Below are 25,731 nucleotides of genomic sequence, written 5' to 3'. Positions count from 1 at the left end.
CATGGAACGTATCAACCGCCTGGGAAATAAAAGTCTTCCCGTCCCTGTGAAAGAAAGGAAACAGAAAAGCTATAGAAATAAATCACAGAGGCTGCCTCTAATCCTGGACAGGTGGCACCTTGGCACAAGTGCACTGAAATCACTTTCTTCCTGCGCTGCGGAGAGCTGAATCCCTTTCCCAGAAAAACCAACACCGCTCAATCTGGAGGGAGATGGTGCTGGAGGAGGAGGCTGGAGCCCAGGGAGAGAGGTCTGTGACCTCCCGCGAAGTCGTGATATAGACCTTGGATCGGCATATCTAGTGTAAACGCGGTTTCGCACATAAATAGCGTGCCACATATGGCCCTTTGGTTTTATGGCGTCTTAGCGACCGAGCAATTTATAGATGGCATCCTTGTTAACCAGCAGACCCAGCTCACCAGGAGCTGCAGGGTCCAAGGCACTGCTGGGGCCAAAGGAGGCGCCAGGGAGAGGAGAGACCTCGGTCTCAGATCTCCAGAGCAGGGGGTCTCTAAGGAGAGGGAACCTACCAGCCTATTTGGGGACAGGGGCAGACGCAAGGTGGCATTCCCCCTCCCCCAAGCCGGCCATGTGGCAGCTGAAAGAGCCATAGAAGCCCAAGTGTGTTTGCGCTCATACCCAATTTATTACCGCTGAACATATGGCCAATATTTTGACTCACGTCAGTCCGGCAAGGAAAACAAACAGAGCGCGCGCGGCGCGGGGGAGCGGCCCCCTCCGCTGGGGCTGTGCGGCCGCCTGACCCGGCCGGGCCAGGGAGGGTGGGGCCCTAAGGCCCGGAGGGGGGCGCTCGCACGCAGCGCCGCGCCGCCGCCGGAACGCCGCGACCCCACACCCGCCCCGCCCCGCCTCGGGACGCTGAGCTGCCGGGGATCTGCGCGCTCGCCGAGCCCGGTGCCCGCCGCACAGCCGAGCTCCAGGTGAGCCTCCCGCTCGCGCGCGTGGCCGGGTGGCCTACGGGACGCGGGGGACACGGCGGGGCCGGGAGCCGCGAAGGAGCAGGGCGTCGCCCTGCGCTGTCCGGCGCGGACCGCCGGCTCCTCCTGCCCCAGTCCGCGCTGGCCTCCGCCGCCGCGGGAAAGCGCTCTGGGCCAAGCCCCTGCGGCGGTCCAGAGGAGGGAGGTCTCGGCACCGCCGTCGCCGCCAAGCTGCGCCCGAGTTCGGGGTCCCTGCGAGACCGCTTGAGCGCCCGTCACTCTCGCGACGCGGATTCTGCTTCCTCCCCAAGCCGCGGAGTCCGGAAGCAGCAGGTGGCAAAGCTGAGCGTCAGAAGTCCTCCGCTGACTCCGCGGGTTGGGACGAGGGGGTTTGGTGAGCAGCGGGCCGGCCCGCAGAGCCCGCGGGCGGGAAAAGTTTTACCTGCGACTGCGGCCGGGTGCCGGGCAGCCGCTGACTTTCCGGCTCCGCGAGGGGATGAGGGGCTGGGCAGGTGCGGGGGCCGAGAGGAGCGCGGAGTGGGGGACGCGGCGCGCAGAGAGCCGCGGGCCTGCTACAAGCTCCGCCCGGAGAGCGCGCGGTGGGGGCGGGGCCCGTGGAAGCGGGGGTCCGGGAGGTGGAGGGCTAGATAAAGACGCGCCTGGGAATGCGGCGGGGCTGTCGCGGCGGCGCGGGAGGGAGGGAGGCGGAGCGGGCGCGCGGAGCGCGGTGCCAGTCCCCCCCCCACTGCCGGGTGCTGGATGGCCCTCCGCTAAGCGCCTCTGTGAGGAAGAGGGCGGCTCGGCACCCACCTCCGCCGGTAAGTCGCCCCCTGTGCGCCGTGGACGTCTCACGATTGGGGGTTCAGGCCGAGGCAGAGGTCCCGAAGGTAATTTGGAGATGGCGCCTAATTTAGAGAAAGGGGTCCTCCCCGGTCAGAACTGGGCCAAGAGGTTGGAGGCTGTGAGGAGGAGGGGAATAAGGAAGGACTCGGAGGCCAAAGCCGCTGTCGGGGGTCGCCGAGGAGGCAGCTCCAGCTTAGACTTTGAAGGAGCTGGTGTCTCCCGGGCCGCGCCGGGAGAGAGACAGTTCTCATTTGCGTCAGTAGAGATCGCCAGAGGATCAGAAATGCGTCTCAGCGGGGTCTGTTGAGGTCCTGGTCTCCGAGGGGTGCCCCCCTCTTCTCCAAACAGAGAGAGAGGGAGACCTTTCGCGCGCCTCTCGCGCCTTCTAGGCTTTGGTGGTGCTTGGGGGTGGAAAGGGGGCGTTGCGTCTGGGGGAGGGTTGTGGACCTCTGGGGCTCAGACTGGAGAAACGAAACGGAGAACCCCAGGAACCCCGCACCCTCCTCCTGTGCTCGAGGGCCCTCGCGGGTCGGTTCCCTGTGCTTCCAGTCCCCAGCCCTTTTGAGAACGTGCTTTCAACGCCATGTTTCCTTGAAAAACTCAAATCTCCGGCATTGAAATCGCCCTTATTGGGGGAGGTAGGGCACGGCTAGTAGAACGTTCCTGAAGGCAGCACTGATGATGCGTAATCTCATTGTAACATATTTAATCATTAGAGCAGCGCGAACGAATGAAGCAAAGGGGTTTGCCAAGGGGGACGTGGTGTTTGGTTCCCCCAATAAACCGGTGACAATGGATTGGCTGAGATAACTCATTTGGCCCGAGGGGGGCTTAGAGCTGCGTTTTAAAAGAAAATATTGGAGTGAGGCCGGTTCCATTTTGTAGTGCGCCCGGAGCCACATTTCGTGTTCAATTTAACATCCATGAAAGTTAAACGGCTTTTCTCTCCTTTTATTTTATTGGATGCATTTTCAAAGATCTCATTAAAGTGCATTTATCAAAGTCCTAACATATGTCCGCGGGGTCTTACGCCCACAAAATGAAGCTGATTAATAGAAAGAGAAATCCTCATTTCTGTTACAATTTATGTCCTAGGGAGATATCCGCTTTTTTTTTCTTCTGAGACAGATAATTGGGAAAACTTGTATTTCATCATGAAAAAAGAAGGGGGTAACTCACTCGGATGCCTAAGTACTGCACCCAAATTAATTGCACAGGGGACTCCAGCCTCTAAGTTCCAAGATCAGTTTTTCTCTCCTTGGCAAAAAAAAAAAAAAGAGTCCCTGTGCCCTGTAGGAAGGGGTGAGGTGAAGGGGGCTTTTCCTGAGACAGAATCAGAGCTTTGTCTCTATGTCTGAAAAACTTCCCTGACCAACACCTTCTTGGTGACTTGGGAGGACTGTCCTGGGAGTCACCCCCTCATTCTTCCCCTCCTAGGGCAATATTAAGGGTTACCACAATGTGGGCCAAAGAAATAAAACAGTCACCTCCGGCTTGAGCCCAAAGTGGGCTGAGATTTCCTTTCCCTTCACACTAGCTCTGTCTGGTCCATCCGTCCAATGGCTGCGGGTCTCTCCTAACCAGCCCCTATCACGGTCTCCCCTCGTGAAAGTTGCAGTGACAGGGCTTTAGGCCTCCCCATTTCAATCACTCCACTGTGCTGCCCCACAGGCTGCAGGGACTTCCAGGGACCTCAGCTGCCTTTTCCAAGGGACAGAAGGCGATGTCAGTTGGTGCTTAGACCCATCGGAGAAAAACCTGACTTTCAGTTTTTTGGTTAGGAAAGGTTCCGTGTGGGGTGGTGTCCTGGGCCACACTGCTGGACTTCGTTCATCCGAGACGCCAGAGCTGACAGCCCTGCTTCCTGCAGTGCCTGCACCCCATCTGACATCAGAGACGCTTTTGGGCCGTTCCGCAGGTTTGCATCTTAAAGGTGAGCGGCTTTATCGCCAGGCTCAGGGACCAGATTGGGTGACATTTTCCTTCCCCATTGATTTCGAATGCATGCCACGCTCCTAGTCTCCAACCCGCTATAAAATAAACCTTCCCTCTCGGACAAAACCTTTGTGTCCACGCCGCTAATCCTTGCTGGAGCAGGAAGGTGCAACGCGCTTTGTTTCGGGAGTGAATGAAGACAAACGCTTGCACCTTGGCGCTAACCAGACAATAAACTAATCCACTTGAAGGCTGTTATCAGAGATGGGATGGGGGCGAGGGGAGGGTGAGGGGGGGGACTGACAGCTCAGTCACACACTGTACCAGGGAAGGAGTTTCTTTTCATTCCAAAAAAAGAAATGAAATGAAATCAAACAAATTAGTGTTTCCAAATAAAGGGAAAAGACCTTTTGTTTTTAATGACTGGAAGCCCTTTTGTGGGTGAGGAGGCCTAGTGGTGCTGCCTAGTGCTGCCCAAGCTTTGGACTCCTCAAGGCCAGCCCCCTCCCTTTAGAGCTGGCCCCCAAGTACCTCCCACTGGGACTTTTCCTGCCCTAAACTCCTCTGGAGGACGCACCTATCCAGCAAGTTTTTACTAGCCTGAAAAGGGAAGGATGTGAGCAGAGTACCTCCCAAGTGGCCCTGAATCACAGAACCGAGGTAGAGAGGTGGGGGGCAGAGCTCAATGGCACCCCAGCATGCCCACTTCATCCACAGGCCCACCGAGTCAGGTTCCCAGTAGTGGGGTGTGCACGGGCCTCTCCTCACTTTGCCAAAGTATCTTTTCTGCCTTGTTTGCTGCTGTTTAGACCTCACCCCTCCCCCAACAGGGGGCGTAAAGCCGCGGTGTGGTGAAGTGAGAAGCTGGGAACGCACCGAGCACCAGGGCCGCCCCCAGGCTCCGGAGCTCCAAAAAGGCGCTCGTGTTTGAGCTACCTGGGAAAGTAAACAGGTAAACACTGGGCCGACTTGGAGGGCCACTTGTCCTGGAGTGGGGCCACTTAGCCTGTGTACATTCATCTCCCCTCATGGGCCTCCGCCGATTGTTCAGCACCCCGCCGCCCTCTCCAGCCGCTTGCGCTTCAGTCCCTCCGGAGCCCTGGGCAGCAAAAAGCATCTTAGCGGCCTGTGATGCCTCCCAAAGGAAGTTCCCTCTAGCCTTCAGCGAGAAAGATTCTTTTCCTCCCCTCCCCCACATCCCTTCGGGGCCTGCGACTCCTTTTGCGCCCATCCTAAAGGGAAGAAGGAATACAGAGTTCGAGATTTGTAAGGAACCTGGAGCCTCGACGCTAAGAAGACCAGGGGTGGAGGACCTCCGGCTGCTCAGGTGACCCTGGCAGGAGTTCTACGTGGTGTTCGCACCTCAAGAGAGCCAAGCCTGTCTCCCTTCGGCTTGGAACATGCTGTGATCAAACTTCCAGCACCTCTCTCAACTTTGTCCCCAAGTTCGCACCAGAAGAAGGCCTATGGCAGAGCGCTCAGGAGCTCCGCCAACGCGGGCCAAGAGCCCAAAGCCCAAACCCTGACCTGATGGAACTCAGGACGTTTTCTCCTCGCTGCCAGATGAAATCTGGAAAGAATTTACTAAGGAATCTGAGTTGGGCAGACTAGAGCATATCCAAGTAAAGCTGAAACTGGTGCTAGGGGACGCTGAAACATTTAGAACCGACAGGGTAGGTATAGCGAGGACACTGGAGACGGGGTAGGGGCGCGGGGCCGCGTCCTCTCAGCCTGCTGGGTGTGCGGGATCTCGCTGAACAGGAGATCCCGGACTCTAAAGGCCGGGCTGTCGTGCTTCTGGGGAGACTTCTTAGGGAGTCCTCGGAATACAATCACTTGGTTAATTTGTGTGGAAAGATGCGTTTGGTGTCTGGCCCACCACTCTTCCAGTCGCAGGAAATCCAGGAGACCCTTGAGCGTGTTTGGGCACCGGACTTGCCCCCAGCCTCCAGCTGGTCCCTCACTGGCTCCCAGGGTCTGCAGGCTATTCCCAGGGGACATGTATTTTATGATCTTCCTCTAACAAACGTAGTTTCTCCCCTTCAATTACAAGCCTCCCAGAGGCCTCCCTGCGCCTTTTCAATTGCAAATATCAGCACTTTGGAAGCGGTCGCGGGAACCACACCGGCGGCTAAGCGATGGGGAAAATATTTTGGACTCACGAGGTCCCAGGAGAGAGACACTCAGTGCGCGGGTTCCAGCAGGGCTCAGAGTTTGGTAGCAGGAGGCAAGGCAGAGGCTCCCAACTCCCTCCCTGCCTTGCTGCTACAAGGCGGGGGAAGGAAAAAACGGGAGCAAATACTGAAGTAAGGGGGGAGGGGGAGCAGAGATCCAGGCAATGGCCTGTGTGATCAGGGGAAGTGTGGCGCTGCCAGTGCTCCTGGAAGGTGACACTGAGACTTGAGGCTGGAAAAACTCGAGTTGGTTGAGGTCAAAGGGCAGGTGCCCTGAGGAGCCTGACCTTCAGTGAAGGAGGGCTGGGGCCCTTCTTCTCAAGTCGCCACTGTCAGCACTCCCTCTCCAGGATCAATTCCTAGGAGCCTGGATTACCAAAGGAAAATGGGTGCTCTTCGGTAGAGGCCCCCAGAGGGAAGGGAGGAGGACTTGATGGGCTGTGCTTGTGCTGATTAGATCCAGTGAGAAGGGCCCACTGTGTTGGGGGAAGGGAGGAAGAAGTTGGGAACTAAATGGAACCAGGTGGTTCCAAGGTGAGGAAATGAACAGGCTCCCAGGAAGGCATTTGGGGTGACTTCTCCCCCCAAAGATGGCTCAGGAGATATGCAAAAAGGCCCGCGTTGGGGGAGCTCCTGAGCGCTTCTTGTCAAAAGACCATTTTCCACCCAACCCAAGAATTGGCCTCGCCCTTCCCCATCCCTGGAGCCTGCCCTAGTCCCCAAGAGACAACCCACCCACACACCCCACCCCCTTGGGACGTAGGAATAAGAACAGGGATCACAGGAAGATCTTTTCTGCAGCGCTTAGATTGAGGAACTTTTTTCTGGCCAGTTATTTACTTAGCAGCTGAGTAACAATGGCTGGGGCAGGCCCACCCACCCCTTCTTCCAAATTCTGGGCCCCCCTACTCCTGGAGAACCAACTTCCCTCCTCCGACTGGACAGGGCAGAGAGCTCCCACGTGAAGGGGGCAGGGAAAGACAAGGGAGAGGGAGGCTGAGAAAGATAGAGACTGGATGGGGTGGGGGGGGGAAGCACGAAAAGTAAGGGGTTCGAGGAACACAACTCAAACCAGTTTCCAATTCTTGCAGAAAAAAAGAGGGAGGGTAGAAAGGAGAAAAGAAAAAGTAGAAGGAGAAAGAGGAATAGGAAGCATCGACATGAAGGGGTTTCCTTAATATTGTGGACGGATTCAGAAATGAATGAAGAGATAGTCCATTGAAAAGGGTTGAATGCCATGACAACTAGGAACAACCTTAGATTTATTCCAAACAGTTAGGACACATTGAAAGAGAGCGTCAATCATGTATTATTTCGCCACTGAAATAAATGCAAAAACCGAGCCGGGACAAAGGCTTCCAACGGGAGCGGGACATTTGTCTACATTTCGCTCATTGTCCGCAGCTTAGCAATCGGTTTGTATTTGTGTTTGCCGGGGTCCGACCACCCAGGACGCTCCGACGAGGGGCTTGCTCTAACCTGGGCCATTGTCACCCACGTCACATACTGGGGGCGAGGCAGCGAGGGCTGCAGAAAACCGCCGAGCGGCTTGGGGCGAGGCGTCCTCGCTGGGCGCTGGCAACCGTGGGGCGACCGGGGTGCGGCGGTGATCGCGGCTACGCGCGAGGAGGACGCCGTGCCCGCATTCTCCGCTGGGCCCGCGCGGGGCGGCCCTGGCTACCCGCTGAGAGGACGCGGAGACCCGACTCCCGCGAGCGGCCATGTCTGCCCCCCCCCCCCCCGCCCCCAGGCACCGCACCCTCCTGATGCTCTTTCCAGGGTAGGCAAGCGTCAGGTAGCAAACCTCCCCCCACCCTCAACCCCCAAAAAGGAACTGGAGGGAGGGGCGGGAAGTGAAGCGCCGAGGAGGACGTGCTGTCCCGCGAAAGTTCAGTTTCCAGGCTGGCTAGCTGGGAGACTGGAGCTTGTCCTCGGAACGCGTCCCTGGGGTGCCCAAAAGGAGATGAAATTAAAGGACTAGCTTAGGAGAAGAAAACGCAGCCTCATCCGCCCGCCCTGCGGCCCCCGCCCCCGCGGCTTTCGCAGGTCCTCACCCGGGCTGGAGACAGCGCCCCCGCCCCCTTTCCTCCCCGGTACCCCGCGACTCCACCACCCGGGAGGCTGGAGAGGGAGGGGCTGGAGAGGAAGGCAGGACAGAGGGCAGGAAGGTTGCGGGGCCGTCCGCCCTTCCCTCCACCCGGAAAACGCGGCCCGCGGCTCCCCTGGGCGGCAAAGTCGCGGTGCGAACCCAAAGTTAGAGTTACCCACACGGACACCCCGCCCCGCCCCCGGAGGCCTGCACAGCCGCAAAGGAACTGCGCGGGCCTCGGCTGCGAAGAAGCAGAGGGTGTGAAGGGAAGATGGAGTGAAGGAAATAAATAAGTGTTTAGCAAATAAAGGGCGGCTGAAGGGGGGCGGCGGGTTGTTGCCTGGTGGTGACTGCGGCCAGCCCCTTGCGATCCCTCTCCTGGGTTTGGGGCTCTTTTGGCGTTAACTAGAATCAATTACTTGCCTTGTCATTTCTAGTACTCATCCTTAAGCCTCAACCAAAATATTGACCTAGGAGGCTTACAGAAGTTGGGCTCTTGCCATTTGAACCGGATCTTGTTTAGTGAGCCACCAGCGATGGGAAGGAGAGATTTCCGCGGCTCGGCCTTCTGCCCCTCCCCCCTTTCCAAAGGCATCACAAATCGCGAATTTTCCAGCTTGTTGGGGGGCGGGCACGCGGGGGCGGGGAGGTAGGAACCGGTGAATGTTGAGGATTTTTTTTTTTTCCTCCTCTCGGTTTCTGTTTTGTTTTCCCCTCCTCCTCCCCTGCTTTTTTAAAGATGCAATTTGTTAAAACGGCGCTTTCAAGTGTGAGGACTCGCAAGCAACGCGGTGGTCCTTTGTATGTAAATACTGGGTTTAAAAAGGCTCGCCCCGTCTTTGCAATTAATTGACACGTTACACCTCTCATCTTGCTCTAGAGGGCCGTTGGCTGGGAGCGCGGAGCTCCCCAAAACCCACAATTTCACATCTGCAAATACTGTCTTCATCCACTTGACTTCCAAGACCCGCCCACACGTGTCCAACCTTTGCGTTTTAATGTCTCCCCCCTTTTTTCCACCCTTCTCTCGCTCCCTCACTCGCTCCCCCTCCCTCCCTCTCTTTTTCCCTCCCTCTTTTTCTCCCCCTCTCCCCCCCGCCCGCCCCAGGTTCGCGAGTGGAGCCCAGCCTTATATGGACTGATCGCTCGGGCAATGGCCCATTTTTTCCTCGCCACCAGCCGCCACCGCGCGCCGAGCGGCTGCCGGAGCCCGAGCTGACGCCGCCTTGGCACCCCTCCTGGAGTTACAAACTAAGGCCCGGCGCGCGGGTTGCTCAGCTCCCTGCATCCATTTCGTCGTGCTTTCGGAGAACACAGGCGCTGCGTTGGGCTCCCCCCCCTTCCCCATAGTTTATTTCTCTTTTAAAAATAATAATTATCTCAATAATTAAAGCCCACCCCCCCTCCCCTCCCCAATCCCTCCCCCCATTGCCCCTTCCCTGTCCCAAGTGGGGAGCGCCACGATTTGACCAAGTGAAGCTACAACTTTGCGGCATAAATTCCGGGGTCCCGAGCCATGTCGCTGACCAACACAAAGACGGGGTTTTCGGTCAAGGACATCTTGGACCTGCCGGACACCAACGATGAGGAGGGCTCGGTGGCCGAAGGGCCAGAGGAGGAGAGCGAGGGGCCGGAGCCCGCCAAGAGGGCCGGGCCGCTGGTGCAGGGAGCCCTGGACACGGTGCAGAGCCTGCCCCTGAAGAACCCCTTCTACGACAGCAGCGACAACCCATATACGCGCTGGCTGGCCAGCACCGAGGGCCTCCAGTACTCCCGTAAGTAGCGAAACTTCGCTGCCCTGGTCGTGGCTGCCTCTATTCCAGTGGCCGTAGCCCACCTTGGACGCTGGGGGGAGAAAGGGGAAGGAGCCATTGAAGCCCGGAATCCCTCACCCTGCTCCTCTAGAGATTTTTAAACACTTGTTTAGGATGCCCAAACTCTCCTCGTCAAGTACCCCTAGTCCCAGAAAAGGACATGGTCTCAGATGTTTTATTTTCAAAGAGAAATTAAGAGCTAGAGGGGAGGGGAATACCTCCCAGGGCTGGTTCCAGAAGTCAACCGGGACTGATGTCTCCTGCTATATAGCCCCCCACCCCCACCCCCACCCCGCGCCCCATTTCGACAGGCGGGAGGGACTGGCCTGGAGCACCGGAGCGAGCCAGCAAGCCTCGGGTACAGGTGGGGGAGGCTCCGGGTGGCCCGGGTATAAATAGCTCACCCTGCCCCCTGAACCATCTTAGAGGACGCTTTGTGCAATGCAGCGGGTGTCCAGAAAGTCCGAAAGCAAAAAACTGAAGCCCCCAAAAACCTGCCTTAAATGGCCGAGCCGATCAATGCCCGGATTGTGGGTTTTTTCTTTTAAAAATCTACCCACGTATCTCCGGAAAGGAAACTGCTTAAGGGGGCCGAAGCCCTAAACCCACGATGATATTTTCTAAGTGCCACTCCCCCCAAATACGCACCCACACTGTGCGAACCCCTAGAAACACGAGCCCGGAGTCCCCACTCCTGCAGCTTCTCCTCTTTCTCCCGGGGGACACCGACGGCTTCGTCAAGAATGGAGCAGGGCGCGGGGCAAGACGAAGACAGTGGGGTCGGGCTGCGGGGAGCGGAGGGCCGATGGGGCACGGAGGATTCGGGAGCGCAGTGTCCGGCCCAGCCGGCGCGCGGCCTCCAGGCGCCTGATGCGCTTTTCTCTCCCGCAGTGCACGGGCTGGCGGCCGGCGCGGCGCCCCAGGACTCGAACTCCAAGTCTCCGGAGCCCTCAGCCGATGAGTCACCGGACAATGACAAGGAGACCCCGGGCAGCGGGGGGGACGCGGGCAAGAAGCGGAAGCGGCGGGTGCTCTTCTCTAAAGCTCAGACCTACGAGCTGGAGCGGCGCTTCCGGCAGCAGCGGTACCTGTCGGCGCCCGAGCGCGAGCACCTGGCCAGCCTCATCCGCCTCACGCCCACGCAGGTCAAGATCTGGTTCCAGAACCACCGCTACAAGATGAAGCGCGCCCGGGCCGAGAAAGGTATGGAGGTGACGCCCTTGCCCTCACCGCGCCGGGTGGCCGTGCCGGTTTTGGTCAGGGACGGCAAACCGTGCCACGCGCTCAAAGCCCAGGACCTGGCAGCCGCCACCTTCCAGGCGGGCATTCCCTTTTCGGCTTACAGCGCGCAGTCTCTGCAGCACATGCAGTACAACGCCCAGTACAGCTCGGCCGGCACCCCCCAGTACCCGACAGCTCACCCTCTGGTCCCAGCCCAGCAGTGGACTTGGTGAGCGCCGCCCCTCCGAGACTCGCGGCCCCAGACCCAGGCCCCATCCCGTCGTCGGCGGCGGCGGCGGCAAAGAGGACTTGGTCCTTAACGGTGGTTATTATTATTATTATAATTATTATCATGGAGTCGGGTTGACTCTCGGCTCCATTGGGGAGGTGCAGGGAGGTTGCCTGCGCCTCCTTGGAGTGGCAGATTCCATCCACCAAGCGCTGCCGCGTCCCTCTCTCCTTTTGAACCTTTGGAGAGGGCTGAACTATAAGCCTTGTTTACAGAATGTTTGCGCAGCTTGCTTCTCGCCTCTCCCCGGGGGCACCAAATCGTCCCAGCGTTAACGTCCTCACTTGAGAACGAGAAAGACCAATCCTCCTTCCTCTCCCCTTGCTTTTGTGAATTTTGTAAAATATGTTTGTGTGAGTAGCGATATTGTCAACCGTCTTCTTCTAAAGCAAGTGAAGAACACTTTAAAAATATAGAGGATTTTTCTCCTTTTTTAAAAAATAAGAAAATGCTAAATATTTATGGTCATGTAAACGTTCTGACAACTGGTGGCAGATTTCGCCTTTCGTTGTAAATATCGGTGGTGATTGTTGCCAAAATGACCTTCGGGATGGGCCTGTTCCCCCTTGAAGCCCAACTCCTTTCTTTGTGGTTTGTTTTGGTTTGCTTACGTTTAGTTACCCCTGCTTTCTTATTTTCTTTTTTATTTTGTTCAGTGTAAACATTTCTCAAATATGAAAAAGGGAAAATGTGTAGGCGCGAAGCCCCTGCCCATCGTCCGGGTCCTGAGCCCAGGAACTTGGAGCTCACAGTTCGGTGCGGTTCCCCAAGAGCGCCGGGCGCTGAAAGCTTTCGATTTTTTAAATGAGAATTTTAATAAAAATCCTGTGTTAAAAAAGAAAAGAGCCCGGCCCTCCCGTTTGTCTTACTTTGTCGCCCTGCGCCGGGCCGAGGCTTTGGGCAAGAACCCTGGCCAGGCCGCTTGCAGCTCTCTTACCCGCGCTTCCTGTCGAGGCCGGGAGCGGGGACCCGGCCAGGGGTACCAGGGACGCAGGAAAGGCTCCCGAACAGCACTCACCTGGGCAGGAGGACGAGGCCCGGCCCCTCGGACCCCCGGCTGGGGAGGGAGCGTTTGGCCTCGGGCCTGCGGCGAGCTGTCGACCCGAAGCCCGGGGTCGCCCGCCCTCTCCCGAGCCTCTCTCCTGGCCTCACGCTGTCTGAATCCCGGGCAGCGGCGTCCTGACTTTGGCAGAAAAAAATGACTTTGGAAAACGCAAAGGCGAGGGAGCAAGCCCCCCTCGCTCGCCCAAATCTATGAGTGGCTCCTTCAGCCTGAGAAGCTGTTGAAGCCACTACACTCGATGACTTTCACTTTGTTGCATTTGATTTACCTCGCGCTAAGAAGGGGGGGGGGGCTAGAGGCTGAGACTGGTCGGCTTTCTCTCTATTCCCCACCTCCTTTTAAAAATCCGCGGACCCGAGGCGGCCTAAGAGACCGCTCCAAGAAATGGGTTTGGGGGCGTGGGGAGGGTTTCGAGGCCCTCGAGGCTTTGGCAATAAGGAAGGACCCGGGGCACGGGGGGGGGGGGGGGAGGTGCTGCGCCTCCTGTTGACTCGTCAGCGAGGGAGAGCCAGGGAGCGGGAGCCAGTGACAATCCCTCTAACAGAGGCTCCCGCCCCCATCAAATCTGGGCTTCCAGACTCCTGCCCCTGGACTTGATTTCGATCCTCTTCCCTCCTAGCATTTGGTTGCGCGTGGTCCCCCAGGAGAGCTTTTTGGCGTGAAGCTGGGTGACTTGCTTGCTAGAAAGTAGGGGTTTGGAGGTTCGGTGGTGCGCCCCGGCCTCCAGGGCTGGGGTGAGAGGAGTGGGAAGTGAGCAAACAGCCCCGGGTTCGCCCAGGGGAGGGCGCATCAGTCCTTCTCTAGTGGACTACTGATGCCATTCCACCCTCGTCGCAAAGAGATCTCCCCGGCGGATGCTGGCGCACACTTGCCCTCGGGGGAAGCGTCTCAGGAGGCCCTGCGGGCTTGGGGGCAGGGGCGCCTCACTCCCCTATCTCACGGATTTCCGAAAATACCCAGGGTTCTGTAGTTTAGAGCTCAGTGGGCGCTCTGAGACGCGTAGGTCTTGAAAGTCAGACCCATTTGGAAATTGTATCTCTCGTTCCTTCCCCAGCTCCAGCTTCGTGGCTGGAGAGAGAGGCGGGGGCGAGCAGGCTGAGCAAAAGGAGCGGTCCCAGCTGACTTTCTCACTCCCTCTAGTTGATGATCAGGTTTAATTCAATATCTAAAGCAAACATGATTATCCGTGTGACCAAATCTGTGCGTCAATAGCACTCGGCGCAACACGCCCAGGGATGTGATTACCAGTTATTCCCGCGTTGTGCACCGCCCCTGGATAATTGAGGACCCGAAAGTCCTTCTAATATCCTCCTAAATGTCCTTTCACATCTCCAGGTTCTTCTGGGTTCATCCAGGTTTTCCTAAATGCTGAAAAGTCTCCCTTTGTTCCCCACACTAGTTTGGAAACGCTTGGGGTTTTTATTTCTTGCTGTTTTGTAAAGGCCAGAAGAATTTTCCCCTTAGTCTTCTGTTGTGCAATAACCTAATGTCCAACTTGCCCTGGTACCAACCACTCAACATCCCACTGGTAACTTCCCTATTACCCCCGAATCCACCAGGAAGGGAGATGAGATTTTCTGAGCCTCATGGAATGGAGTTGACAGGAGGTTTGAGGCACAGCCCCAAGACTCCATTCCTGGTCCTAGGGCTTCCCGGGTGCCAAGATTGAGCGTAGGAGCCTCCAAGCCTCCGGGGAGGAAAGAGTCGGCTTTCAAAGTCCAAATTCTCGCAGGCTTCCACTGAGTGTGTGCTTTGAGGGCGCGTTCGGGGAGGTGGCCAGGCCCGCAGGCTTGCAATCTGGGTGTGCGCTCGCGCAGCCAGAAACCAAGGAGGTGGGCCTGGCGCCCGCCTCTTTCTGTTCTCGGGCCCCCATGGAGTCAATAAAAAGCGCCCGCGGAGGACCTGTGTGGCCCTAACCCCGGCGCCCTGGGAGCGCACCCGGCGCCTAGTGCGCTTAGGCAGTCTATCTTCGCCCAATCTACAGCGGGCCGCACAAAACGGCACAATGGGAGAGCTGGGAGCAAGGGTGTTAGAGGCGTGCATATTAAAAAGGGACAGAGAATGGGTCTCAGGGGACTGAGAGTGGGGAAGAGGGAGAAGGGGCCCGCCCCCCCCTCCGGGGAAGAGGGAGAAGGGGCCCGCCCCCCCTCCACCCGCACCATTCAGCGCGCTTATCGCAGGCAGTGAATCCCGGAGTCAGGCAGAAGTCTCCTTGGGGTTTTGTTGGGCCTGTCACTGGGTCCCTTTGTCATCCTCGGGCTCCATGCTGGATTCCATATGGCCAGCTGGGCCGAGGGAGCGCGAGGAGGGACCCGCACAAAACCCAAATTGTATCCGTCTTTCAAACCCTTTATTGTTGTCTGTGAAAGGAAGACGCATTAAAAATTCGTGCTATATCTATTGGGGAGGAGGTTGGAGGAGGGGAAAAAAGCAACCCCTGTCTTTGATGGCTTCAGAGGGCGCTTGCCCAGCCTAGGCCCCGTGATACACTGAGGGCTAGATCTCTGGATCTCTCACAATGGAGAGATCTCTCTCGCCCTCTCCCCTCCCCTCTGCCTTTTGTGCTTGTATCCGCTGTAACTGTAGAGCTCAGGCCTTCAGTGTTTGGGCTCATTGCGCGCACTTTGCATGCTACGGAGCTAGCAACTAGGCTTCTCCTGACTTGGAGCCCTGCGTTGAAGCCGTCGGACTGTACCGGGCTCAGAAGAAGACCGGGTGCCCAGGGCCTGGAGGATGCTCGGCCCCGCGTCCGGCTTCTCCGCTGCAGGGTAGACGAAAATCCAGGCCCCTAGTTCCCGCACCCGACGCGTCCTGACGGAGCTACCCCTCCACGCACCGCAGAAAAGGCTCGGAGAGGCCAAGGGGCCCCCTCAGTCCTAGGCCCAGCTCAATCTCCGCGGCCGGTTCTGAGGCCACTTCCACCGAGCAGCACCGCTCAGTTACTATCCCTGTCATGCGAATTATGCTCATGTAGCCCACTGGCATCTCTGTGCGACCGGAAACCAGTTGAGAAACTTCGTTTGCAGCCCCACCTTCCCCTTTCACCCGGTCTTGGAGGAGAGAGGGGTTTCCTCTTTAATTCTCATTGTCTCTGGAATCGTTTTGTTAGCAAAATTCAGTAACAGGGAGACAGAGCAGAGCTTCCAAGGAGTTTGCCCATTCTTGCCTCACCTAAGCAGCCCTAATTAGAGCAGGGCATTCGGAGATGATTTGGGTCATGTCCCTCCCCCAATTACCGCATCAGAAACTCCCATAAGCAGCCCCCAAACAAAAAATATGTGATAAACGAAAAGTTCATTCTGAGCGCTGGGGAAATAAAGAGAGAACCCACAAACGTCCCCCTTGGGCGAAGTGATTCAACACTAAGGAGCACAAGCAGAGGTGGTGGAAATTCCAGCCAATCCAACATGTGGGCACCACCCCGTTTTCTATTCAGTACTGCTGCCATACTTAGTAGAATCAGATAGCTGGATAAGAGCAGGAACCCTCTTCTCAACGCCCCCACCCCAGCCAGGGGAATCACTTATTTTCCTTACCTATTGACTGTGGGGCTTTATTGAGACCTGGTGTGGATTTCTCGAGCCGTTTCAAGAGCCTGGTCATTGAAAAGCTAATCCAATATTTACCGAGCGTAAGGACAGTATTTATTAAGGCCCGTCACTGATTACTTGGACTGAAGACAAAGGCCAGGGGAGGCGGCATCCAAGAGCACCAGATCCTGCCGGGTGGGGTCTTCCCACCCAGAACTAGGAAGCCAGGCGAGAACGTGTGAGAAGCTGAGGTTCCCCTCTCGTGCTTAAGTGGTGTGTGGATTAGATATTGTATTGGCCGGTATTTCAGGAAATACGTACTTGTGGCTTCCTGAGAGGCCAGGCGCAATGACACTCTAAACTGTGTTAATATATCATCTTTTATCCAGGATCTGCAAATAAACCCCTGATACCCCCAGCGCATTATAGCCACTGCTATCTCTCCAAGGAAGCGGTCTGAGTTTTATTGCTTTCACCAACGCCCCACGTCTCTCCTCTCCTCTCCTCTCCTCTCCTCTCCTCTCCTGTCCTCTCCTCTCCTCTCCTCTCCTCTCCTCTCCTCTCCTCTCCTCTCCTCTCCTCTCCTCTCCTCCCCTCCCCTCCCCTCCCCTCCCCTCCCCTCCCCTCCCCTCCCCTCCCCTCCCCTCCCCACACACATACATACACACTGGCGCGCCCGTGCACCCTCCCTTTCCACCCTGCCTGGTTTTAAAGGCTCTAATTTTCTTTCTTCCTCCCGGGCATCGTTATTGACAAAAAGACGAATAGGCCTCAGCGCCGCCACCCGAGCAAGGGGAAAACGCAGGCCCGCGCGCTACCCCGCGTCTGGCAGACCAACCGCCAGGGGCTGGAGAAACTGCGTGGCCCGCGCGCCGGCGCCGCCACCAGGAGGCGCCCGAGCTCCGCGTTCCTGCCGCGTGGTTGCGCGCTCCGCACAGACGAGTGATTGCGCCCGGAGGCAGACCTGCTCCCCAAGTCCCCGGCTGCATTTTCGCGGAAGCGTGGCCACAGTCTGGTGTCGGGCCAGAGGAGGAGATGGCAGCTCCGAACCAGGATTAGAGCTTTCCAGTCCGCTGGCAGCGAGAGCCACCCGCTCCCCCTCGGCCTGCGTGTCCCCGGGCGGCTTGGAAAGTGCGCGTCGACAGGGGCCATCTGCGCTTGCGGACACTCTTTTCCCTAGTTTGTAATTTCCCTCCATCCTTCTCGATCCTGTGGTCCAGGCACCCACTGGGCACGAGGAGGGCTCCACGGGGCACCAGGACGCCATCCCAAGCGGTCCTTATGCACAGATCGGCCCCTGTGGGTGAACGCGGAATGGGCAGTTCTGGCAGGGTGCGGTGGGTCCAAGTGGTTCAAGGAGCGAGAGAATGATGCCAAAGGGTTCTGATTTGGGTTGGGGGGGGGAAGGAAGGGAGTACTAGGGAGAAGAGACCCTCACCGCCCGCCCACCATCGAGTCGGGGTCTCAACTACTCCTTAGGTGCGCGTGCGGCTGACAGCGAAGAAGGGCGCAAAGGGAAGCCCTCCACCGCGTCGCGCCGTTTCCCCAGCTACGAGCGAGCGGTTCGGTGGCGCCATCTGGCCACCAGGTGGAGACGCCACGCGGACACCCGGCTGTGGGTCTGGGCAAGAGAGGCGAGAGAACGCCTCCCGACACCAGCTGAGATTACCTTGTATTGAGGCCTCGATTGGAGCGCAGGGGTATCCAAGAGTGGAAAGGGCACCGGACTGTAGATGTCTCTCATCTCCACCCCCGCAGTGTTGCCTTCCTGAGAGGATGGGTCTGGGGCAGCGATTAGGGGCCGAAAGGGTTAAACTTCTCAGTGTCCACTCCCCCAAAATAGGGCCCGCAATTCCACCTCGTTTCGTTGATTTTACCGTGGATTCACGAGTTGGAACTGCCTCCTATCGAAGGCATTAGTGGCTCCAAACGTTGATCCCTTTACTTTCTTAAGCCCCAACCCCCACCTCACCCTCACCCCTGCCTTCAACACCTGCAGGTCGGTCGGATGAGGGAGTCTGCAGTGCCAAATTTGTCCGCCGGGTGGCGCAATTGGATAAGAAAAGACTTCCCCATCGGTCACTGTCCTGGATGATGGCCTACACCTGTAGTGTCTGGGTGAGGTGTCCGTTACACCAGAGCTAAGGTGGTGGTGGTAGTGGTGGTGGTGGTGTGTAGGCAGTAGTATCCACTTATTTTGGAAAAGGAAGGACAGATTGCTAAATCTTAATTCCAGAACAATTAAAATTCTCTGTCCTTGAACTTGGTGCCTAGAACGTGATGGAAAAAGCTAAAAGGTATCCATCCCAGCCCAACCCCTTTCTTCACCCTTTTCTTGGGTTGCTGAGGCTGACACCCATGTAGCCATCATCATCACAATCAAGACATAGAACATTTCCATCACCCCAAAATATTTCCTCCTGCCAGAATACTTATTGGCATAACTTGAAAACTTTGATGAAAAAGATTACATCCCTTGCTGCTTGTATTCATCTGTGGTACTTTTGCCTTTGTCCCTAATATAGTACAGAGAAAGCCACAATTATCTGCCCTCAGCCCCCACACCTGAAGACAGTGACCAGCACCACCATTTATTGAGTACCCACTATGTCCTGCGAGGTGCTTCTCCTATACCACAGCCTTTTATTTGATTGTCACACCTAATCTGTGCTTCAACAAATGAGGAAGCTGAGTCTCAGAGAAGTTAAGCACCTGTGCATGTGAAAAAGGCAGCGTTCTTAACAAAGGAGGTGGAGGTGGGATTTACCAGGGTGTCCTATCCTATTTCAGGAGAAGAGGAAATGGGGTAGGGGAGGACAAAGACTTCCTCCTGTTCTTCACAAGGCAGCTGGGGGGCGGGCTTCTCCAAGGTGCAAGGTTCTGACAGTTCCCATTAGCAGCGAGCCCCAGGTCCCAATCTGGCTGGTCTGGGTGGCAGCCCTTTGACATCTTCCAAGAAACCTGCACACCACACCCCTCCACAGGGTCCTCTGTGAGGGCAAGCAGGCTGAGGGGTCCACCTGAGGGGCACACTCTGAGTCTGTTCTCATTCCTGAGCCCATGGTCTGCTATGTCCTTGGTTTTGGTGACAAAAGCAAGTCTCCTCCCACCCACTGAATGATAAAGAGCACAAGAAAAATAGATTTCAATCACCAATTGATCTCATATCTTTAAATGATTACCTGTCTTTTACTGATGGAGGGGAAACAGAAAATACAAGTTATGCTCTTTTGAGTATAGAGCTGACACCCTAATCTGAGAGGTTTACAATAATTATTAAAGGGAGTTTTACTAAAGCACTTACTTCCAGACCTCTCCATGTTTCTTTAGCTCTGCTAGCTACAACATAAAATAATGGCCTCAGCATAGACAGATGTAAAAAGGGGGAGTTGGATTTATGAGGTCAAGCTAAAGGAATCTAATTTTTGTCTTTGATAAAGGATCAGACACCTGATAGTCTGACCACAATAGCCAGTCCTTCTCCACCATTTCACATGGTCAACTCCTCCGGACGTGGAAAGACGTGGCTCTGGATAGGAGGAAGTGTTCATTGCAGATAGCAGCATGGTGCCCACAGATCCTGGGCACCCCATTTTCCCACTTGTGCAAAGGGCTGCCTACAGATAGCACCTGCAAGTCGCTACCTGAAGAGGGAACAGGAGAGAGCAAGACCCCTGGGACAGTTGGCAAATGCTGGGAAGTTCATGGTCTTCAATCAGTTTCAGGTTGAAGTTGATGGATAAATACTGTAGCTTCCATGGGGCAGGTGGAACAACTGGGAGACATGTTTTGTGCTATCCTACAGAGTTCTCTAATAGAACTGAGCCCCGGTTGCCCTCCATGGCAATCTGCTTATTAACACACCTTGTAACGGGGTTTTTCCCTTCTCTGTCTCACCTCCCTATTTCCTTGTTGGTCCTTCCTGGGATCCTCTCCTTATTAACTACTTGTACATAAATGTTGTCTCAGGATCTGTTTCTGGGGGCACCCAAACTGAGAGACTTGAAATCTCACTTCTGTCTTCATCCTGGACCTGACATTGGTCTCTCCGAGGTCACCCATGACCTAATGGCCCATCCCAATAGTCCCTTTCCCCATGTGTTCCTTGGGAATGTCCACGGTTCATGCATCCTCTGTCCTACTTAGAGTTTGGGGTGGCAAGGAATCAGTGAGCCCAGGCAACTATGCAATGATGGACATGGAGACTAACCAGCAGCTGGCCACTCACTCTGGATCTCATGGTCAAGCCTGGACATATAGCCACCCTCACACATAGATCCAAAACTATGGTTTTTGTTCCCTCAGGATCCAGCCTCAAGACCATTTGACTTAGTCTTTGCCCATCAGAAAGGAGCTCCCAGCTTCTCGGAGAACAGCTCACTTTCCTACCTCCGAAGAGGGAGAAGCTGATTAGGTCAGGCAGGCACTCTCCAATTTGTAGAGTCCCTATTGGTCAGGTTCTGGGTCCAAAACACCTGATGGGCAGCTGGCTTCCCTAAAGTTCATCCTGCATGGTGACTTTTGACTTGGACACACAGGACACTGGGACACACAGCACAGGCATAGAGTTTGACATCTTCGTGCAGAAACAGCCACTCTCGTTATTCAGAACAGGCTATGGAGATGGCATGTTATAGACTGAATTGTGTCCCCCAAATTCATATACAGTGGTACCTCGGTTTTCGAACGTCTCGGTTGACAAACATTTTGAATTACAAATACTGTAAATTTTATGGATCTATGGTATCATTAGATAGTAAAATTCATGCTAAATTTGTAGTTTTAAGGGTTGATTTTCAAGGTCTGGAACGGTTTAATCCATTTTGCATTACTTTCTATGGGGAAACTGTGCCTCTGTTTTCGAACGTTTCAGAACTCAAACGGTCTTCCGGAATGGATTATGTTCGAGGTACCGCTGTATTGTAGACCCAACGCCCAGTATCTTAGATTGTAACATATTTGGAGATAGAGTTTTCAAAAAGGTAATTTTTAAAATGAGGTCATTAGGGTGGGCCCTAATCCAACATGATTTGTTTCCTTATAAGAAGAGGAAACAAAGACATCAACATACAAAGGGAAGACCATATGCTGACACAGCAAGAAGACAGCCATCTACAAGCCAAGAAGGAGGACTTAGAAGAAACCAGCCCTACTGACATTTTGTTCTCAAACTTTCAATTTCCAGATTGAGAAAATACGTCTGTTGTTTCTGTTCCCTGTCTGTGGTACTTTATTATGGCAGCCTGAGCAGGCTTATTATACACAGGCACTCAGAGTCTCAAAGCCAAGACATTTTCTACTTGGAATTTCACTCAGTCTTAGATTTTTGTATACTGAATCCTACCTCATCCTCTTGTCAAGGTTGAAATAACCATTTCCCAATTTCCCAAGGCTCTGGCCTAATGGAATCTTGCTCTCATTCCTCAGACAGTGAGATACTGAGTTTTTCTAGGCCCCTCATGGACTCCAGGGTCATCGAGCCATTTAGTGACACAGCCACATTACCTAGAGTGCACCTAACTCTGGGTGTAACCCATGGACCCAGTATTCTAATCCTCAACTTTACAGACTTTGCAGGACCACAGAGTGTGCATGGAAACACTGCTCCCAGAGAAGGTCTTTCTTCCTTCTCATTGAGACTCTGACTAAAGCTTCTCTGGCTTAGTCAGAGTCTTAATGAGAAGGAAGAAAGACCAAGAGCAGATGTGAATCCTTAAGTAGGTAGACTCCAGGGCCAAAAGTATTCTCCATAAATTCTCTCATGTTTATGAGACAGATGTAGGAGAGAATATATCACTGCCCAGGGAAGGAGCTCAAACCCCAATGGAAAACCCCTGAGGGGAGAGGCTGGGAGGGTTTGGAGCAATAACAAGTATCCTGTGTGTGCTTGGTCCCTCTAAAGCAGATTTCTAGTCGGTGAGTTGCATTTATTCTTGTCTCCCCAGGGCCTGGATCAGAGTTGCTCAAACTTTGGGGCACAAATGAATCACCTGGGATTTTGATAAAATGAAGATTCTGATTCAGCAAGCCTGAGATTCTGCATTTCTAACAAGCTCCCAGGGGCTGCTGGTGCAGGGCCACCCTTGGGATAGGGAAGGTCTAGATGACAGCTCCACGTGTCTTGCTAAAGATAACCCTATTAAATTACTAATAGGAAGCTTGCTAGAGTGATGGCCACCCCAAAACAAGGGCAAGGAAACCTTTTTAAAGGTCTTTGAATCATTTGGGAAATAAATAATCAAGAGCCATATGAGTAAAAAGTAATCCAAAATATATATTGACTATTAGAGCTGGAAGAAATCTTAGCATCGTTTTGTAAAAACTACCTCCCCGAATTTTTCATATGAGGAAATTGAGGCCCCGTGATGAAAACAATCTGCTCCAGGTCACAAAGACAGGTGGCTCACAGAAGAAACAGAAGACTCGAAACTGGATCTCCCTGCTGCCATGCCAATGTACCTCCTTTCCACAGTGACACCCTGTCGAGAGACATAGCAAATGATGAACGTATCTATCTTCAAAATTAAGACCATACAACTATAATACATTTTTACAAGCACAAACCATGAGAAGAAGCCTATACCAGAAATCACAAGATGGCCTGCGTCAATTGCAACCTTGTACAAGTTACTTCTGCTCTCTGAGCCTGTTTCCCCACTTATTAAAACAATTGAAAAGGATATACCTTTCCTTCCTAAGTCAAAGGGAGTCACAAGGAGGTAGTCAATGTATTGACTCATTTGAAAATGGTGGCACTGAACTCCCAGCAAGAGTGCCCTCACACAGCCTTTTCCATGGCAAAGGACTTGGGTGAGGTGGGAATCAAACACTCAGAATGAGTGAGGACAGAAGGGACTGGGCGAGTAAAGGAAGAAGCTGGGGGACAGGCCCGGGACAGGCTCCGGAGTGAGGTGAACAAGATAAAGAAGTCCTCAAGGTGCAGTGTCCAGTGGACATTTCTGCCGTGAGGAAAACGTCCTGTGTCTATGTTTTCCAATATAGTATCCACTAGCCACATGTGGCTATCAAGCACTAGAAATGTGGCTAGTGTAACCGTGGAACTGATTTTTAAACTTTACTTAATTTTTATTAATTTAAATTTAAATAACCACATGTGCCCAGTGGCTCCTTTATTAGAAGAGCTAGACCATACCCAACATTTGTGTGGAGCTGTAAAAGGAAAGATATGAATTAGCCTTTCTTCCTGGCCTATGAAATGTGAATTAACATCAGTGCGATTAACCACCATTCACAACTCTTCATCTGCTCGTATGAAACCTTCAGTTCACTCTGAAATGAATAGCCACAGGTTGCAAGGGCAGGGGAATGGGGTGAGAGTGTGAATGTATATCTATCCCTTCACACACTCTCTCTGCCCTCAATCACAAATGTCTCAGGCTAGATAACCTTCCATAAAAAACAAAAAGTTTTTTAAAAAATATATATATTAGGAGTCTTGGTTGATTCCTGACTGTATATCTGGATGGAATGGGGAGGGGTGGGAGTGGGAGGACACTCAGAAATGCCAATTACTGCTCAGCCACCTCCCAGGGGTTCTTAATCTTACATACCAAAGACCTCTTTGACAGGCTAGAAAATCTTATAGAATCCTTTTCAGAAGAATGAATTTTAGTTATAAATAAAGGAAATTAAATTGAAATGTAATTCTACCACTTGGGGATGAGAAACTGCCGATGAAGTGCTCCTTAATTTCAGCAGAGTGAATCCCTTTAGCCACCGCTGCCCTTTCTCCCACCAGCTTTGCCATGTAGGGGAGAATCAGGACAAGAAGACCAAGGAGGCCAGAGGGACTTCTTCCCTGGAAGACAGAGGACTGACTTCTGTGACAGAGAAGAATATCTGAAGTCACCCTGGACTGCAGAAGTTATAGTGAGATAGTAGAGGGACAATATTGCCCCAAAGCAGAATTTCGGTCTTAATGGGCCTGTGGGCCCGATGAGAGGCTCAGTGAGAGCCTGCAGCGTTTGCTCTCATGGGTTAACTCCTATTTGAGTACTTTCTGTGAACATAATGATATTTCTTAAACTTAGGCGTGATATCAGCAACAGGAGAAAATAACAAGGAAAATTGAAATACCACTACTGATACAAATACCCTTTTAAAATTTACCTTAACTGATCCTATGCAATTAGACAAAGCAGTTATGAACACTGTTGTCAAGCACCCCCCCAGACCAACTGGTTGAAATGAAAGTCTCTAAAGGAGACTTGGGCAATGTGGCAGGAGAGCAGCTTGTACTGAGGGATGCTGAAACAATTATTGCAGCTGAGTTAATTAATCAAATGAGGAAATGGGGTACCAATTCATCTTGCAGCAGTACTAGTATCCACAGGGTTCAAATGAAAAGGGTGCAAAATAAACAAGGCAATCCTATTTTTTGTGAATCCTTACTTTTAATGACTGTAAAGTTGGAAATCATACTCTGATTGAGTTCAACTATGTGTTTGAAAAGTAAGAGAATACAATGCTAACAAATACTTTCATAATGATCCCAGAATAATAAACTTGTAATATTACATCTGACAGGAATTTTTCCATTCTTAAATTTTTGTTTTCTTTTTGTTCTCCCCAGCATATTATAGTATGCACATTTATGCCACAATATAACCTTCATGGATTCTGATAAAACTGGTTTTAGAAGCAAAATTATTTCTTTATTCTAACACCACATTAGTTCTTCAGATTTTACAAGGCGTGAAAGTTATTCAAATAATGTATTTAGAAATGGTTGCAATGAAGCTGGTTGTGGTTGTGTCATGAACATACTTTTACCATAAATATCAACATTTTAGAACTCTGCTAAAAATTTCAATAAAGTCTGTTTCTAAAAGGTATAAAGGGTCAATTCCTCTTAGTAGAAGTAATGCAATATGCTATACTATTTTGTATACAATTCAAGCTTTTAACAAGTTCCAAAATATGTGCCCTTTCTGAGTAAATAAACAATTTAGATTCAATATAAATAACCACAAGAACCCAAAATAGACAAGGTCAAATATGGTATCTCTGAGGAGTAGGACTAGAATATTTTAGGTTTTCATTTTATACCTTCTACACTGTTTGAATGTATATTTCTGCATGCGTAATAATAACTCCAGCAATAATAAGTAAAGGTTTGACTTTTCTAATACACAGTTGAGCAGAAAATGAAAAGCAGTAGTTTGAGACATAAAATTCTCAAACTATTCCAAATGATTTTTATGTGAATAAAAACTCTTCCTTTTTATATGACTTCAGAAAATTAAGGATAATGCTAACTAAACCTACCCACTTAATTGGATTATTGGTTCTTAATGATTTCAAATTCACTAAAGACCAGTCTATAATTTAATACACCCTTCAAAAATTATAGCTAACGCTGTTTAGATAAAATTTAAGGAAATTCACTCTTTTCTTTTTTTCAGTAGGCACAATCCTTCCCACCCCTCCCCCACCAAGAGCAGGAAGTGGTCTCCAGCTTACTAAAAGCAAAACAATGCCCCCTCCTCCTTCTTCACCAGTTGTCTCCTTGGCCTTCTCCACACAGGCCTGATATGTTTCATTCTTCCCTTCCTTCCCAAGGAACCTCACATTCATAGCACTGAACCCACTTCTTCCCAGCCCATCTGCTCCAAGTTCAGGCCTTTATCATGGATCATAGTGTGCATTCTTTTTTTTCTTTTTTTTAAGATTTTATTGGGAAAGGGGAACAGGACTTTATGGGGAACAGTGTGTACTTCCAGGACTTTTTCCAAGTCAAGTTGTTATTCTTTCACTCTTAGTTGTGGAGGGCGCAGCTCATCTCCAGATCCAGTTGCCATTGTTAGTTGCAGGG

The 25,731-nt window shown here is 53.1% G+C and overlaps 1 protein-coding gene across 2 annotated transcripts; it reads left to right on the top strand.

Moving 5' to 3' along the window:
* Positions 1-913: 913 nt before the first annotated feature.
* NKX2-2 (NK2 homeobox 2) lies at positions 914-12,148 on the top strand. 2 transcript variants are annotated; one of them, XM_081033259.1, is made up of 4 exons: positions 914-941; positions 3,568-3,714; positions 9,088-9,754; positions 10,685-12,148. In XM_081033259.1, exons 3-4 carry the CDS (start codon positions 9,496-9,498, stop codon positions 11,245-11,247), a joined length of 822 nt encoding a protein of 273 aa, XP_080889385.1. In that variant the 5' UTR covers positions 914-941; positions 3,568-3,714; positions 9,088-9,495; the 3' UTR covers positions 11,248-12,148. The 2 variants fall into 2 exon arrangements, with proteins under 2 accessions (XP_080889385.1, XP_080889384.1); XM_081033258.1 differs by lacking the exon at positions 914-941 and adding an exon at positions 1,646-1,756 and having other exon boundaries at positions 3,563-3,714.
* The last annotated feature ends 13,583 nt before the right edge of the window (positions 12,149-25,731 follow it).

This window comes from Rhinolophus hipposideros (assembly GCF_964194185.1).
Source record: "Rhinolophus hipposideros genome assembly, chromosome: 22".
NCBI lineage: Eukaryota > Metazoa > Chordata > Mammalia > Chiroptera > Rhinolophidae > Rhinolophus > Rhinolophus hipposideros.
The sequence above is the reverse complement of the archived record's forward strand: the minus strand, read 5'-3'. Positions and strand labels throughout refer to the sequence as shown.